This window comes from Venustampulla echinocandica (genome assembly GCF_003357145.1).
Source record: "Venustampulla echinocandica strain BP 5553 chromosome Unknown scaffold_5, whole genome shotgun sequence".
Classification (NCBI taxonomy): domain Eukaryota; kingdom Fungi; phylum Ascomycota; class Leotiomycetes; order Helotiales; family Pleuroascaceae; genus Venustampulla; species Venustampulla echinocandica.
Window position 1 is genome coordinate 1,021,219 of NW_022474210.1, and position 15,862 is coordinate 1,037,080.

The 15,862-nt window shown below is 50.4% G+C and overlaps 5 protein-coding genes across 5 annotated transcripts; 2 read left to right on the forward strand and 3 right to left on the reverse strand.

Annotated features, from left to right (window-relative positions):
- Positions 1-386: 386 nt before the first annotated feature.
- Positions 387-2,147, reverse strand: BP5553_07253 (putative FAD-dependent oxygenase; the record flags this gene model as incomplete). The annotated part of the gene is made up of 4 exons (XM_032015876.1): positions 387-1,025; positions 1,084-1,481; positions 1,557-1,773; positions 1,866-2,147. The coding sequence occupies 4 exons, from the start codon at positions 2,145-2,147 to the stop codon at positions 387-389; spliced, it is 1,536 nt and encodes a 511-aa protein (XP_031868145.1).
- A 1,893-nt stretch (positions 2,148-4,040) lies between these two features.
- On the forward strand, positions 4,041-5,593 carry BP5553_07254 (uncharacterized protein; the record flags this gene model as incomplete). The annotated part of the gene is made up of 4 exons (XM_032015877.1): positions 4,041-4,429; positions 4,489-4,588; positions 4,648-4,789; positions 4,851-5,593. The coding sequence occupies 4 exons, from the start codon at positions 4,041-4,043 to the stop codon at positions 5,591-5,593; spliced, it is 1,374 nt and encodes a 457-aa protein (XP_031868146.1).
- Positions 5,594-8,379: 2,786 nt separating this feature from the next.
- On the reverse strand, positions 8,380-8,733 carry BP5553_07255 (uncharacterized protein; the record flags this gene model as incomplete). Its single annotated transcript, XM_032015878.1, has 2 exons — positions 8,380-8,517; positions 8,653-8,733. The coding sequence occupies 2 exons, from the start codon at positions 8,731-8,733 to the stop codon at positions 8,380-8,382; spliced, it is 219 nt and encodes a 72-aa protein (XP_031868147.1).
- A 1,079-nt stretch (positions 8,734-9,812) lies between these two features.
- On the forward strand, positions 9,813-11,662 carry BP5553_07256 (Uncharacterized protein; the record flags this gene model as incomplete). Its single annotated transcript, XM_032015879.1, has 4 exons — positions 9,813-9,964; positions 10,765-10,906; positions 10,957-11,258; positions 11,311-11,662. The coding sequence occupies 4 exons, from the start codon at positions 9,813-9,815 to the stop codon at positions 11,660-11,662; spliced, it is 948 nt and encodes a 315-aa protein (XP_031868148.1).
- A 1,039-nt stretch (positions 11,663-12,701) lies between these two features.
- BP5553_07257 (Cysteine proteinase) lies at positions 12,702-15,425 on the reverse strand (the record flags this gene model as incomplete). Its single annotated transcript, XM_032015880.1, has 5 exons — positions 12,702-13,903; positions 13,984-14,605; positions 14,656-15,030; positions 15,079-15,162; positions 15,345-15,425. The coding sequence occupies 5 exons, from the start codon at positions 15,423-15,425 to the stop codon at positions 12,702-12,704; spliced, it is 2,364 nt and encodes a 787-aa protein (XP_031868149.1).
- Positions 15,426-15,862: the final 437 nt, after the last annotated feature.

The following is a 15,862-nucleotide window of genomic DNA, read 5'->3' on the forward strand; positions in this document are numbered from 1 at the left end:
CCCCCCCCCTTTACTATAATAGTCCGGAACCTAGGAAATATACCAAAGGAAGATACTTTCTAGCTCGATAGGGGAGGTGAGCTCGGAGCCACCTATAACGTCCGTGCTCAGTACATTCGCGAGTGAACCTCGTGGGATTCACATCTAAGATGAAGCCGGGGTAACAAAGAGGGGAAGGTATATATAGCAATCTTTTTTTGCTTTGGGCTCGTCAGAATTTGCAAACTGCAAGCTGATTTCGGTTCCCACTATACTAATTAAATAATAACCTATCCTTGCTTTCCAAGCATCTCTTGGGCATCAGCCGATAAATAAAGGGCATGGGAAGCCATGTTTAGAGAAGCAAGTATTGGGTCGTACAGAATGAAACGTTGCCTCTTTCCTGACTATGCAATTGGTCCGTAGAAGCTAAACTTGCCCGTGGGGTCAAAATCCCCCTTCAAGGCGTGCAAACGGGTCTGGCGCCACGCGTCGCTCCCGTACCAGGCCAGCGGCGTCTCATCACCGTAGGCGTAGTTGACGTACGTGTTGAGACTGGTCTGCCCACTGCCCTCATAGAGGATCTGGCGCATCTGCTTACCAAGCTTAAAGGCGACTTCATCGAGTGCCGGGCCGGTAGGCTTGTAGGAGAGGAGCGGGGCGACGAGTAGGTTATCGGCACGGTAGGCAAAGGCAGTGGCGTCGTCGCTGATCGCTTTTACTCCCTGTTGGGGGTAGCCTTCAAACATGAAGAGAGCGTTACTGAAGGGAGTGGATGCGTTGGTGGTAGCTTGCGCGAAAAGATTGTACACCAGCCGCTGGGCGGTGGTGTTGTACGACTTGAGATAGATGGGGAAGCGCGGGTTGGCGTTTCCGGTCTTCTGGCAGGGCGGGGCATCAAGAGAGATGCCGGTCCACGCAGCCAAGTCGCGATAAGTTCCCGACACAGCTTGGTTGATGATGGGTCCGAGGTCGAGGAACGGCTGCGTGTAAGCCGCATCGACGGCGCTCACGCCTTCCTGGATGAGATACATGGCGATGACGGGCTGTGACAACGGTCAGAACATGGCAAATTGTCCGAGCGCTCATGGACTCTCCACTCACCTTTTGCGGATCAATGGTAGGATCGAAGAACCAATACGACCAGTTGATGAGATTCACGGGCATGGTTTTGCCGGTTGAATGCCACTGCTCATTGGCGACTCTGTAGACAGCCTCGACCTGATCGCCACTGAAGATCAGCGTCGCCATGGCATAGTTGGGGTGCTGAATGTCGTAGATCTTGGAAGTCGTGGAAGTGACGATGCCAAAGTTGTGACCGGCGCCCTTCATGGCCCAGGAGAGCCTTGAGTTCTGATCGATTGTGATCAAGCTACCGTTGGCCAAGACGACATTCATCGAGACGAATTGGTCCGAGATGAGTCCGTAGCGGCCCTGAAGCCATCCGTGACCACCCCCCAGGCCGGGACCCAGATAGCTCACACATTCACACGTTCCCGTCACTGATTCTTGAGATTAGTCATCGAGGCACCTTTCAGACAACCATGGTGCCAGGAGTCCATCATATATATGCTCACCTGTCTGTTTTCCTGCTGCCCAAAGCGCGTCCGTGAGGTTCTTGGACATGACCCCACCGCCAATCGTGGCCGTTTTCCCATCGCTGGCGATCGCGATGCGGTTCAGCTGGCTCATAAGGATCTCGATGCCATGGGTCATTGCCCCCAGCGTGGTGATTGATCCATGCACGCCATTGGTGGTGAGGAAAGGCAGCGAGTTCTGGTTTGCGAATTTGACCTACGCCGTGGGATGATAAGCAAACTGTTACTGTTACCGGAGACTTGTGAAGGGGGTGCGGGGAGGATGCTGGAGTCAGGCAGGAGTCCCACCGTCTGGACAATGTCATTTTCCGTGCTGGGAACAACGACGACGTTTGCCACGGGGATGCTCAGGTTGGACCAGCGAGCAACCGCCGCATTGAACGCGCTGGAGCCTGGCTGGTAGATCTGGGCAGCCTTCGAGAGCTTCGCCGCCAGCTGTGCGTAATTCACGCCACCCGGTGGGCAATCCCCAGGCCCACGGGCCTCGGGTACGGGGGCAACGACACCCTCACAGGCAACTGCTGCCGCCCATGCCAATAGGGCCGCGAGCTTCAGTTGAAGGTGATACATCTGTGCGGCCGAGGAGAGCAGCAGCAACGGGTGTCTGGATGAGAACTTAAGTTAAGAAGAGATCGACAAGTGCTTGGACTCGACGTACGTGACAAAGTGAGCAGGGAAGACATCCACGTACAGTACCTTTTATATAAGGTACCTATTGGTACGGCAGGTAAGGTACGTCACCCTGCAAGTGCTCGTGCGCTTCTCGTGGCGAGCCAATGCGGTCTTTCAATATATGCAAATTACTTTGGGCCCTGTGGCGCCCGCATTGTACTTCGTACGGTCTTTTCTCTCCCATGGTGCAGAGTTGGGGGCATCATCCGGAATCCGGAGATAGCCCATAAGTATGGTAAAAGCACTAGTCCCCCCCCACCCCATGTGAGGCGTTGTTGGTGATCCTATTATTGAGGTGTAATTGCAAGGGAAATTGTGTTGGAATAGTTAGGATAAGGATAAGTGTATGTCTGGGGGCTCCTGGCTAGTGCTCTTACTTTCCGTATGGGCTGCATCTGCATCTCCGGACAAGCGTCTTATCGTCGCGGGAGTCCCTCCGTAAGCGTCGTACTACCAGCTACTAGCTACTAGCATGTCACAAGCGTCGTCTTGCTTATATAAGTATGTCGTACTTCGAAAGCTCTATATCAACGTCTCGACATGCCAAAACTTCATTTATAAAAAAGTACTATAAGACAACAGTATTAACGAGATGTATTATAATTAAAGTATCTCCTTGTAATACGAATATCCTATAGGTGATGTTGCTACTCCGTACGATAATCGCTTCTCGAAAACGTACATGAATCATGCTGCTACAACCGTTCTGCAAAACCCCGAGCCCGCGGCTATTAAGGACGTGCTTCCATGTGCCTGACTTTGCAATACTACTCCATATCTGGCGCAGATCAGCAGAGAACAATGCATGCATGAAAAGGATCGCCCCTGGGGGTCCTGGTGCGTCGTTCTTCCGTAGGTAAGTATAGTATTATTCAACAAACTTGCATCTGGCAAATGCCGCGGACCAGACGACTGGATCCCTTTTCCCACTAGACATGATCTGACTAGACTCCAAGACTCCAAGACCCCAGAGGCTGCAGCAGATCCCCTGCGCAGGGTTGTGGAAGCTTCCCGCTAGCCGGCCGAGCGCCGAGTCTACGCTGCTCGGGGCGGGCGTCCCGGGGGAAAGTAGGGCAAAGGCCGTACAGTAAGTAGTGTCCCGCAGTGCAGTGCGGTGCAGTGCAGTTGGTGCAATGCAGTTAGTGCAGTTGGTGCACCACCAAGGGATTTTTGGCCACGGCTGTTGTTCCGCGCACGGCCGTTTCGAGGCGGCAGAGGGTTAAAGGGGCCTCTTATATAGCAAGGAATTGCACTACAGACCTGCCTTTTTGAGCCTGGGGCCAGCACCCCCTGGCTACCCCCATTCGCCATTCCGCAATGTCGATTCGCTAATAGAATCGCGGTACGGAGCACGAGTGTAGAAGCTGTGATCCGTACGTAGCGTTTTGGTGTTTTAGTCTGTCCAACGACGGTGCTGTTTCTCTCTTTCTCGTACTGGCTTTTCCATGTGGAAACAGCCAAGTCAAGGCTAGGATCGAGAAATAGGCGATCCGGCCAGGCCCACATAAGACTTCCATGTAGACCTAGGTTTCGCACTGGTTGCTCAATCCATCTCTGTTTCCGTTTCTTCTCTCTTACCACCTCGGTTTTCTAGGACCAAGTCACCAAGTGACCAAGTCGTTGTAGCCAAGGGCACACGGCCTTCTCAGACCGATATTATTCCCTCGTCAGGAACTGGAGGGCACACGCGTTACACCAATGTTGCCTTGAATCAAAACTTCACTTCAAAAGCTTCACAATCTTCAACACAGCAACCTGTTTGGGCCTCGACATATCCGCCAGTGCGTCGCCATGTCTGACCCCGCCGCGCAGGCTGCCATGGCAGCAGCAATAGCAGCAGCCGTTCGCTCATTCAATATCGAGTTGTGGACGACCTATGCCGTTGGCGTCCTCATGACGGTTCTCCGGACATTTGCTCGGGTGAAGTCGGTGGGCGTCAGAGACCTTCGAGCAGACGACTTCATCGTCTGGCTTTCCATTGTGCGTATCACTACATCCCTCCGGGAGTGTCACATCAGCCTTCCATTTGCTAACGCAGGCCCAACTCCGCAGTTGCTCTACTCCGCGCAGTCGACTCTGGCATATTTCGCGGTCAATCACGGCCAGGGGCTCGCAAACAATGCTATGACGGACGCAGAGCGAGCGGCGCTGTCCGTCGATTCTACGGAATACCAACTCAGGTACATCCCTCACTAAAAAACGAAGAGCGCGCAGGGCATGTTGACGAACAGCTTCTTAGAGTATTCGGCTCCAAGATTCAGGTGGTGGGCTGGAGCACTTATTCGTGCTTGATCTTCTCGCTCAAGATAGCCGTGCTTGTCTTCTACATCAGACTCATGGTATGTTCGGAGGACCCTGACCCCTAGGCTGTCGAGTTACTGATTTGTGTACTTGGTAGCAAGGCCTTAGCAACCGTTTCCGCATTCGTATCTGGGTCGGATTTGGCCTCGTCATTGTGACCTGGCTCGCAACGTTCATAACGATTTTTTCATCGTGCAGGCCGCTCTCCAAATACTGGCAGATTAACCCGGATCCTGGCAGTAGGTCTTTCGATCCGTCTTGGTGTTGCTGTAACCGTTGCTGACAGTTCTTGCTTTCTAGACGCATGCCAGGGTGCCGTAACCAGGCCGGTCATCTGGGTCTCATTCACCTCGAGTATAGTTACTGATATCTACCTCATCATGATACCCATTCCCATGCTTTGGGGAACTAGCATGAAACTCGGGAAGAAGATAGCCGCCACTATCGTCCTCGGTGCAGGCGTGTTTGTTCTCATCTGCTCTCTTCTAAAGACAGTCTTCGTTATAATTGTGAGTCTCGATGCTGCTCCGGAGACACCCCGCCTTTCTCCCCCCAAACAGGGCCACATTTCGCTAATTCCACTTTGCCAACAGGACCCCATCCACGGTGCACAGCTCGCTGGCGAATGGGGTACCCGGGAAGCCTTCGTCTCGGTGGTCACTACGAACCTTCCCATGATATTCCCCCTCTTCAAGACATGGCTTAAACCACTGTTCGGCAGTGCCTTCTCTTCTGATCGGACGCCATCCAATCCAACTGGCTTCCGAACCATCGGTGGTGGCGATGGTGAGTCCCGCAGTCGGAATCGACGTCGTAGATCTCCTAGTGCAAAGCACAATTCCACCCCTGGCTTATCATACACCGAGAGTGAGGAACGGATTATCAACGATGTGAAGATGCAGAACCTGAATGTTTCTGTCGGCCCGGCCCCTACTGACAACCCGTCAACGGGTATCGTGGTCTCCAAAGAATTCCAGATCGCCGAAGATAGATCCGGCCGAAAGGGCGAGCATAATCCGAAGCGTGTTCCCGAGTCTTGGTAGCCACGGGGGCCCTGCGCAAAGTAGATGCATTTATCCCCTCGTCGTTCGAATGCGATGGCAAGGGTTTGAAACCATTGTCGTTGGCGGTTGGTATCGAAAGCAACCATGGAAATCTATCTAACATGGAAGCTAAGCGTTGGAAACCTCGCAAACAAAAGTTCAGGATGGGATATAAATATAGAGGATAGTTTTGAGTATATAGCTAATGATTATTTATACGCCTAAGAGGCATGCTTCTGAGGCAGGAGGTCATCATTCATCGCGTATTAGTGGATAAGGAGAGACTAGGGCAGGACGGGCTAGAGCAGGAGAATGGTGAACAAGAGAGGTTGGAGCAGGAAGGCCCCGAACAACAAAAAGCAATATAGTGGGGAGATTAAAGCAGGATGACTCGGGGACAAGAAAAAGCAAAATAGTGGAGAGATTAAAGCAGGATGGCTTGGGGCCAAGCTTCACAAGCGTAAGAAAACTTCAAAGAAGAGAAGCGAAATGAGCAGATATCTTGGAAGCAAGAGCATGAAAGGGCAGGAGGAGGAGACGCGACGGCAAGAGACTCGGGAACAAAATAGACGGGACCAAAAGAAGTTACTTGAAGATTTAATGCGAGTTAGAAAGCGTTACACGTAAATTGATATGGACAGCGCTGTCTCTTGTACTACTAGAAATTAGAGGGCTCTGTCTCCTACCAGCTAAGCACAAAAACGGCAAACGGGTCTAGACAGGTGATTAATCAAGTCGAGAACTAATAGTAGCAGACCCCCGCGTAGATGTTGCTCGCAATCTACAGAACTCCGGTAAACGATCAAACCACCTGGCGACAGGAGAAGCTGTTGGAAAGGGAGAAGTTATAAGATGAGTTTACGCAAGAGTAAGAGAGCAAGAGAATTAGAATAGGAGAAACAATAAAAATAAAACGTAAATAAGATTAGCAAGAACAATAGAGGCATAGAACAAGCACGAACCAACTTGCATAACAGAGCCTGCTTATTATATTAACCTCTTTCATGTCGTCCTTTCCTCCCCTAGTAAGGAATCTAAGGATCTTGATATCGAATTGTGTCGTGGTTTCAGTACATAGCAGTTAACTCTCGATTTGCCGAACCTTCTACCATGAGCCAAGCTCAGGTGGCGGGTCAGCTCACCTGTATACTCGTCCCCAGGCTATGATTAGTTCGTGCTCAATCCCCTACCCAACTCGATGCGGCTGTAGTTTGTGGGTCAGTTGACCTACAGCCTTACCAAATTCGCCCAATTATGCGCTATAGTACTTCGTAGTAATCCACCTAATTGAACGTAACAACCTTATTCTCGACAATACGCGGTGACGCCGTAGTACTTTCAAGTGCAAAGTAGTGCGAGTATACCCGTACAAGCTCCTCTGACATTTCTGACTTGCTTTATACCTGAAGGTATTGCAATTAAATCCCGTGAAGGTATTCTACCTTTAATTGCTGTTTTATTAATTGCGTCTGTTAGGCTATTAAGTATAACGTTTAAATCCTAGGTACTGTAGTAGGGTGGAACTACAGGTGTCACGTGAGCGTGCGACAGGAGGAATAGGGGTATAAAAGAGCTCCGGGCGCGCGTGTATTCTTATTCTCTCTCTAGGCAGCTACAACTCCAAAATCTTGATTCGCAGTCAAGCACTTCTACCCCTTCACAGTACTACTACTATTACTACTACGATAGCAAGCTGTAATTGGAGATACTTAAGAGGGACCAGCGAGTCTCTAATATATTTCACAACTCGATATACAGCTTATTACAAATCGAAGTAAAAGAATCGCAAAAATATATCTAGCTTATTGCTAATAAAGTTGGCTTTAATAATATATAATCTGAATTTATTCGCTGTAGTATCAAGCTATATCTAGTAGATATAACGTTGGCCTCGCGAGATAGGTGGGAAGATAGAAGCGATATTGAACCCTGCGAACGAGACGGCGTTTCGGCTGTCGGGAGTACTCTGGTAAATTGTAAGGCTGAACTAGGGAGGTACGAGTCACGTACTATTTGACAGGAGGGATCTACTCCGTAAGGAAGCAAAAAATGGATCCCCGGGCAAAATTCGGTAAGGAAACTGTAGCGGGGGCACACAGGAGGTCAAAATGGGCTCCATATTAATATTATGGTGGGCAGGCTGACTCAGGGCGTGTCAGGATGGTCAGGATGGGTCAGGCTCTGCTTCGGCATGCCCACCCTCAGCTCAGGTTAAAGCAGCAGTTGCTCACGTCCGGCTAGCGGTATTCTGGAGGCCCCGGATGGTTATACGAAAATCAAAATCCCGCACCCCCATCTTCGGATAAGGAGCAAGGGAGGAGGTGAGATGCGATTACCGCCGAGGGGAAGTGGTGAGCTCCAGAATTCGACATATAGCTTGAGAGATCATGTACCTTATGTATGAGTGAAGCAGAGATCAGGAAACGAAGAGGCACAGGACTCGAGTATCTGGAGTGCTCTTGGCAGAATAGTCAAGCTTCCTTGGCTGCGCCCGCAGGGTCCAGTTTCGGGCATCCCCACATCTTGGCACACCGCTATTTCCTTGGCTCTTGACCCCTAGATCGTGATCGCTATCTTCAATCTACAGTGCTTCGGTGGAAAGAAACGCCTGTCAGAGCAGGACAATCTCTATTCACGATCAATCAAATGCAAATATGCCAGAGAACGGGGGCATCAGTTGGTGGTAAATCATAGTGCAATTCATCTGTCTAAAATGAACGACCCATCATCGTAACCAGCGCCCCCCGCAGCGCATAAATTCTCCCCGCATATCATCAAGCAAGTATTCAGAGTCCCCCCCCTTCGATCGGTCGCTTTTCCGCACCGTTGGCATTGTAAGACGGCGGCGGATGGGGGAGTTTGATGCTTGATCTAGCAGCAAGACTCCTCGCAACCGCAGCAGCAGCAGTCGCAGCCTGCCTCCTCTCCTCCACGCAGGCCAACGGAGTCGCCCGAGGTGCTCATTTGGGGAGCGCCGTTCTGTCATGTCGGGCGTGTGTTAGCCGAGGGACCTGAGATAAGGTCGCAATGAGGATCATAGAATAGATAGTGAAACTTACAGGCTGAGTGGCTTCGACGGCGTTGGTCTCGGTGGTCATTTGCTCAGAGACCTGGGCTGGTTGCTCGATGACAGAAGGCATGATGAGGATGTTGGTTGTGCTTATTATCCTGTTAATAACCTCAAATCCCCTGCAGACCTTCAGTTTCATCAACCTACCTTGGCTGTTGATGATGGGAAATAAAGTGAAGTCTTGTTTGTTCTTGAAGTGAGTGTTGTTGGAGTGAGTGTTGCTGTGGGGGTGTGGTGTTTTATGGTTGGAGAGGGAGATGGAGATGGAAGGAAGAAACGGTGTGATATACTGCGGCAGCTTGCTTAAGGTAATCCTCCGCTGCCATTTGCAGTAACACTAAGTAATTAATCCCTCGTTTGCATTTCCCCTGAAGTACCGGAATTGCCTCTTGTGGAACGGCTCTGTGCAGTGCAGGTCGTTCATTTACCAATCACACCCCGTATCTAGGATTATAGCAACGTTATAGGGCGTTGTACTACGTAGAACCTCGGCCTGTCATGTCATCCACGCACCGTCATAAGGCAACGAAGCTGGGGACTGGGTCGAGTCACGTGATGCCTATTTTGACCGTCGAAGAGCATCTCGCGAGGAAGGCGGTAGGGACAGAAGCCACCTCAAGGTTTTGTTCTCTATATCTCCAAATAAGCAGTTTTCTCGTAACAACCGGCAACCTGGCTCACTCGGGAGACCAGCTCGAACACCAACATACGGACGAATTCCCAAACACCACTTTCTGATAGAAGCTAAAATCCCCCCGGGGTGAAGCCAAAATCGCAGCTGTGCATTAACCACCGGGGAGTACAGATTGGACAGGGGAAACGGCCCTAGATCACGACTAAGTCCTGTCTAGGGGAGGATGTAGAGGAATCCTGGGTTCGCCCAGGTATCTCGAACCTTTTTGCCATTTCTTTATATCTTTTTTTTAATGATTTCTTTCGTTGTTTTAATACTGGGGATGATTTACTTCCTTTTTAGGCAACGATTCGAGATAGCCCCACTTATTCTATACGGGTACCCGAGTACGAAGTACAGTACCTCGTACCCGTCGCAGCAGCACTTTGCGCTTGGTTACTTGGACTTGGAACCCTCAACAACATCGCAATTCACAAACAGGAGAGATAAACAGAAACGACAATCGCAAAGGTATGATGGATGAGGCTCTGTTTTTCGCAAGCGCAATTCCTCGCTCAGAGCCTCAAGAGGTCATCGACGCAGCGGCCCTCTCGTTTGGGCCGCCCCCATCTGGCCACTTGGCCGAGACACGGTCACAGCATCGAACGAGTCCGGCAACCAGCATAAGGTTAGCGATATAGCTTGAGGCTGACCCCGACACTTATTATTATTAGAAGAAAAAGGGCTCCTTGAGTTCTTAAGACTTCGGTTCTCCTCCGCACGCCAGGCGGTAAGGGAAATTCGAATCGACGGCACTCAGCTGAAGGCCCAGGTCGAGACCAGTCGCGCTCTTTCAACGATCACACCAATGGATGGAAATGATGCGCCTCCACGTCAATTATATCGTCTACATGGGTGGCATGTGAAGCAGGATAAGGTCTCAAGTTGCGACGAGCAAATCAACTGCCGCAAGCGCTGCGCCGGTCCCCACTTCGTGCACGCCATTCGTAGCTATTTGATGGCTAGATCATCGGTGGTGCTGGTCGTGCGTTGAAGTGCCCGACAGTGTGCCTTGGGAGATTGACCTCAGTTGCTGATATCCCTGCGCTTGGATTTATTGTTTCTGTTCCAGATGGGGAATAGGGCTGAAAGGGAGCAATCGCACTGGCTAAGTGGCCCCCCCTGCCTTGGTAGATCCTACAGAGTCCTCGAGTAGAGGTCTCAGCTTTGGATGCGGCTGAGAGATGGTCTCTAATTTCCTCACATCTTGGCTTGGTGGTACTGGCATGCGTTCCACCAAGCCGCAGGTCGCAGGAACTCTGAAATCGGGCGTTTGTCCTGCGTGGTGCGTGGCCAAGTATATAGCTGGCGTGCTTCCTTTGCATTCCTTCCCTTCTCGCCGTTTTTCCCCCATCGTCAAGACATAAGGTACAAGTCTTCAGCAAAACAGACATCGTCAGGTATTATGTCTTCCTTACTTCATAACAGGCCGAGCCACCATTTGGCACTGCCCACCCCAATCTTTGCTTTGAGAATCGTCCAGCTAGTCACCGCTGTCGCCATCCTCGGTCTAGCTGCCTATGGCATTACATTCATTGCATTCGATGGGATCGCCCTTACGCTTTTCACGGTAGGTGCTAGCATTCCTAGTGTCCAACATTTTCCTAATATATCTCGTAGGCCATCGCCACTATGATCATCACAGTCTACGTTATTGTCTCCAGCACTGGCCTCCCCGCCGCCTACAACTACTGGGCTATCATTGGCCTGGATATCTTTGCCATTATCTTCTGGATCATCTCCTTTTCTGTAACTGCCGCGCAAATCTCCGCCTACACATGGTATTACTCCTCGAGTTATTCGTGCACCTACTACTATGGATACTGCGTCAAGAAGCGGGAGCTTGCAACCCGTGCCACGACTGATGTTTATACTTACCGAAATGCGATGGCCGCGGCTGCTGGTCTAGGAGGGCTGGAATTGTAAGCCGACCGTCTCCACCGGGGGGCCGCAATTTTTACTAATTTGATGCAGCATTCTTTTCATCATCACCCTCGTCTTCACCGCCGTCTATCTTAACAAACACCGCAAGGCTGGTGGTCACTGCGTGCCTGCTCGCGCTGGCCAAACTGCCCCTGCCCCCGGTGCTGCTCCAGCTCCAGCTGCAACTGGCCCCCCACCTGCTGTTTACACGGAGGCAAAGCCGCCAGCAGTTGTCGAATATCAACAATATCCCCCACAACAGCAATATCCCCCACAGCAGCCTCAACAACCTCAGCAACCGGTTTATCAACAGCCCCAGCAGCCACAACCACCATACACCCCACCACCCCAACAACAGGCCTACCAAGCCCCTCCACCACAGACCCATCAGCTTCCAGTGTAAACCCACTCGAAATGCTAGACGACTGATTAAACCTCGGGAATGAGATGGAAATCCGGTATAATGATACCCAAATTGGTGTTTGTTTTAGCTATTATACGGGGGGGAGTGGAGGGAATGGGTCGATTAATTGGAGTTTATAATATTGTATCCTTACCTGGAGTTCGGGCTCATATTCCCTCGTCTCCTAAATACCGACCAAGCTGGGCGTAATCAAACACTCTATCCCACCTCAAATAATCGCCATGATTTTTTGTCAACCGGCCCCCAAAACATAACCCCAGTTCCTTTGACACCACTAACACAGCGAGTCAATTAACCCCTCTTCCCCCCCGTTTCACCTGCAAAATCAGCACACTCCCTGCACCCAATAATTCCACACCGCTATAAATAACTCGCGCCGCAAGTCACGCGCCGCCGCCACAGCACGGGGCTTTCCATCCTCCATCCACAGGCTCGCAAAACCAGACTTGTGTCACCTGCCACAGCGTCACCGCTCGTCCTACGTGTCTGTGTGTCTCGTAACAACTTCGTTTCTATGGTGTGGAGCATCTTGGCTCTTGGACAAGTAATATTCGCTGGCTCTGGACGGGTAGCCAGGGTTTGAACAAATCAACACAAACACACGATCCCTTGGCTGCGACATGAGCAGAGTCCTACGCAGCGCAAGATAGGCTCATGCTTATTTATCCAACTAAGTCCAATGTACTACAGGATATATGTAGTGTTACTTTATATACAAAAGTTCCTCGGCCAGACTTCAAGAATATCAATTCTCTCTACTCGCTATACAGCGAACCATCAAGCGCTCGCGCTCTAGCTAGAAATGCGTCCCGCGTCTCATTTGCATCCCAAACATAGCGCATCCTCTATATCGTAAAACCAAACCCAAACGCCCCAGCTATGACCGGCCGCCGTTTATATGCCGTTGTTTCCCATGCTTGGTATCTAGGTATCTATGCGATGCGTTATGTGATTCCCCATATCCATCCTACCGCGTAATGATATAATACTCCTCCCTATATGCCCCAATTCCCCATATTCACATGATGCTGCACTCTCTATCGGGGAGATCCTTCGATTTCCCCTTTCCTTTATGAGCGTGATGCTCGTTCTCCATCGTTTCCGATGGTCCTTTACTCCTATCCCGTTTCTTGATCGCCTTCTTCGATTGAGAGGGTGCATCTTCCGCAGGTTTCGAGGTAGTTTCATCTGCACCCAGCAACCCGCGGCCGTCTGCTGGTCCATCGCCCTGAACTACGCTCTCCACTTCTTTGGTCGCCTCGGTTTTGTTGTTTAGCTGCTCTTTGCTAGTTCTCCAGTTAAGCCGTGTCAGGGTCAAACTAAGCCTACCTTCCCCAGATGCACTTGTCGGCCGACTCCTGCTTCCAGTTCTGGTAAATCGAGCGGCGGCACGAGACATTCTCTGTGCGGCTGTTTCTTCACTCGGTGTGACTGGTGTCGAGGTCAAGTGGGTGCTTGTGCCACTCCCCAAGCTGGTTTCTGTGAATGCAAGGCTTCCCCGACGCCCTTCTGATAGATTGATGCTTCTCCTAGGCTCCTCGGGCCTCTCAAGCTCGGAGGAAAAGCGAATGGCAGGAGTAGACGTATTGCTCGCACCATCAAAATATCCTTCTGGTTGGGTAGTCTCAAAACGATGCTCGGATGGAGGGCTGGATACCGTCAAGCCAATACCAGAATCAGTGTATGACGGCGGAAGGGTCTCGGAGTCGGGGACTGAAGGCACCTCATACGTCGGCTGGACTTGGTAAAACAGTAGATATGGCATTTCATCCTTCATAGCCTGCTCAATGTCCACATACGAGACTCTCGGAACTGCCATATCATCAAATTTGATCCATTTATCTTCGGGGTAATGAGGTGGAACGTCTCCATTGTTGAGCTTTTGCGCAGATCCAGAATCTCCATCAGAGATTTTTGTTGTGCCGCGAATGAACGAGATATAATGACCCGAATTAAGCGAGTTACCGCGATGGCATATGACAGATTGCAGTGAAAGTTTGAAATTTCCCACTAATGGGCCATCCTCTTTTGCCAGGTCTTCTTGGATAAAATGCGGTAGCTTGATGTCAAGAGGAATATCGATAAAAGTATTCTTTCTTATAGGCTCTCCTTCGGCCGTCATTGCATACCTTTTCAAGCAGATACCCAGAACTGGACGAGTCTTCGAAAAATGTGCTGCAACCTCCGCATCGTTGGCGGGTGAGTGTTTTGTGTACCATGCTATTAAATCTATTAGCACGGTATTTTAAAGGAAATCCGACTAGAAAATAGGATAATATGCGAATGAAATGGTAACGTACGTATTAGATTGAAGAACTGCCACGCCGGCATTAAAACCTCTTTTCGAATAGAAGTCTTGCGTGACAGGGTAGGGGCAGTAGGCTTGGTAGAACCATCCATGGAACCGTCCTTCTCATCTTCTTGTATCACACGATGCCATATTATGCTTGTAGCACGATGGCGACCACCTGGTGAGATTGGAGTATTTGGTGCTTGAGATGATGATGGGGTGCCCGGTGTTGACCAAGTAAGATCCGAAATTTCGATATGTTGTACTCCTTCCTTCTCAGGAGGATATTGTGATTGACCAGACAGAATCGAAGATTTTGTATTGGAACGCTCCAACTTTCGAACGACCTCAACTCGGTTGTTGAAGTAGTTTTCAAGGCAGTCCTCCAACCGGATTGGGAATCCATTGTTGGGGTCTTCAGGTACAGCCACTTCGAGAAGTCGCTCTTGGACGAACTTGTGGTCATCCTTATCATCTTCTGTGCCAGTATGATAGATGTCCACCTTCAAGGTAAGTAGCGGTAATTCGAGGATTCCTGTGATAAAGCTAAACGCCTCTGAAGTGTCTTGTTGTTCGAGCTTCGCCGCTTCGGCCCAGCCACACGCTGCTAAAGCCTCTTGTAGATAGCCGGTCTACAATTTACAATTAGCGACACAATACAGAAATGGCATTGTGGACGTACCAAGTCGGTTTCAATTAGCTTGCCAGTTCTCAGCAAGTTCACCCACAATCGGATGAGCGTTGAAAGGCGTCGCCTAGGCTCATCTTCAAAGGTTGTGTACAGTATGGGCTCGAAACTCCCTAATCGGGCGAACATCGCAAATAGCAGCCCATCAAGATAGCATGTAACGCCTTCTCGATTAACGGCGCCTAGCATATGCACTGCTGGGTTATACGGTTTGACAACTCCATCCGCGGACTCCTTGAATAGTACCATCATCTCAAAAGCTTTGTCTACATCCCCGTCGGCGAACTTGGAGGCTAATGCATAGGTTATGTGCTCATCCTCTATGCCTGAATATCCACGGCGGTGCATTCGGTCCTTGAGAGAGGATATCTAGTCCCTATTACTAACTAATCCCCGGCCAGAATTTCCAAGTCTTACCTGTTTGCTCATCTCCTTGTCGATCTTCTTTTGGGGATCCGGTTTGAATAATGCCACGAAGCTCTCGTTGGAAAGTGGTCGAGACTATAGGGGGAAGCAAGGCCAAGAGTCAGCACTTGTGTGATATATTATAGCGCATGGATTTTGGCACTGGGGAGAGCGCTTTGCATTAAGACATAACAAGGCTGCGGGAATCGACCGCATTTGGAGACTGCGGGGTTCTCCCTCATGGAAAGGACAGTAAAGCAGCTTCTAAAACAAGTTACCTTCTTGTCGGACTTATCCCTCGATCTCTCTCGCCTATAGCCTACGCCATTCTTCTCCCTCTTGCTCAAAAACCGGTTCATGTTCATACTAGCTGCGATCGAATCTGAGATTATCTCCAGTTGTATGTCACAACTCAAAATTGTAGTTTATCCGCGAGTAGAGTCGCCGTCTCTGTGGATTGGCGAAACTCAAGTACCTCTGCTCTTACTCAAGGCTGCCTTGAGGGTTTCTGAAATCCCATTGCCCAACATCGGGGTGACGCGGTCCGTCGGGGTGTCTGCTGCACGGGTCGAGTGTGTTCCAATGATCGTTATTTCAGTCGACTGATCGTCGCAAACAAGAGGGGTAACTGCTAACAGCAGACTCGTATGACGAAGAGGCGAAACCACACCGGATATCCTTCTGCGCTGTTGGAGTCAAATTGTATGGGGGGCGTCGAGTAGCGCAGGAGGTGTTGCGCGACCTCTTGGGCCCGGTCTGGATTCAGGATTCAGCCTGGGCAGGCTACGAAGTGCAC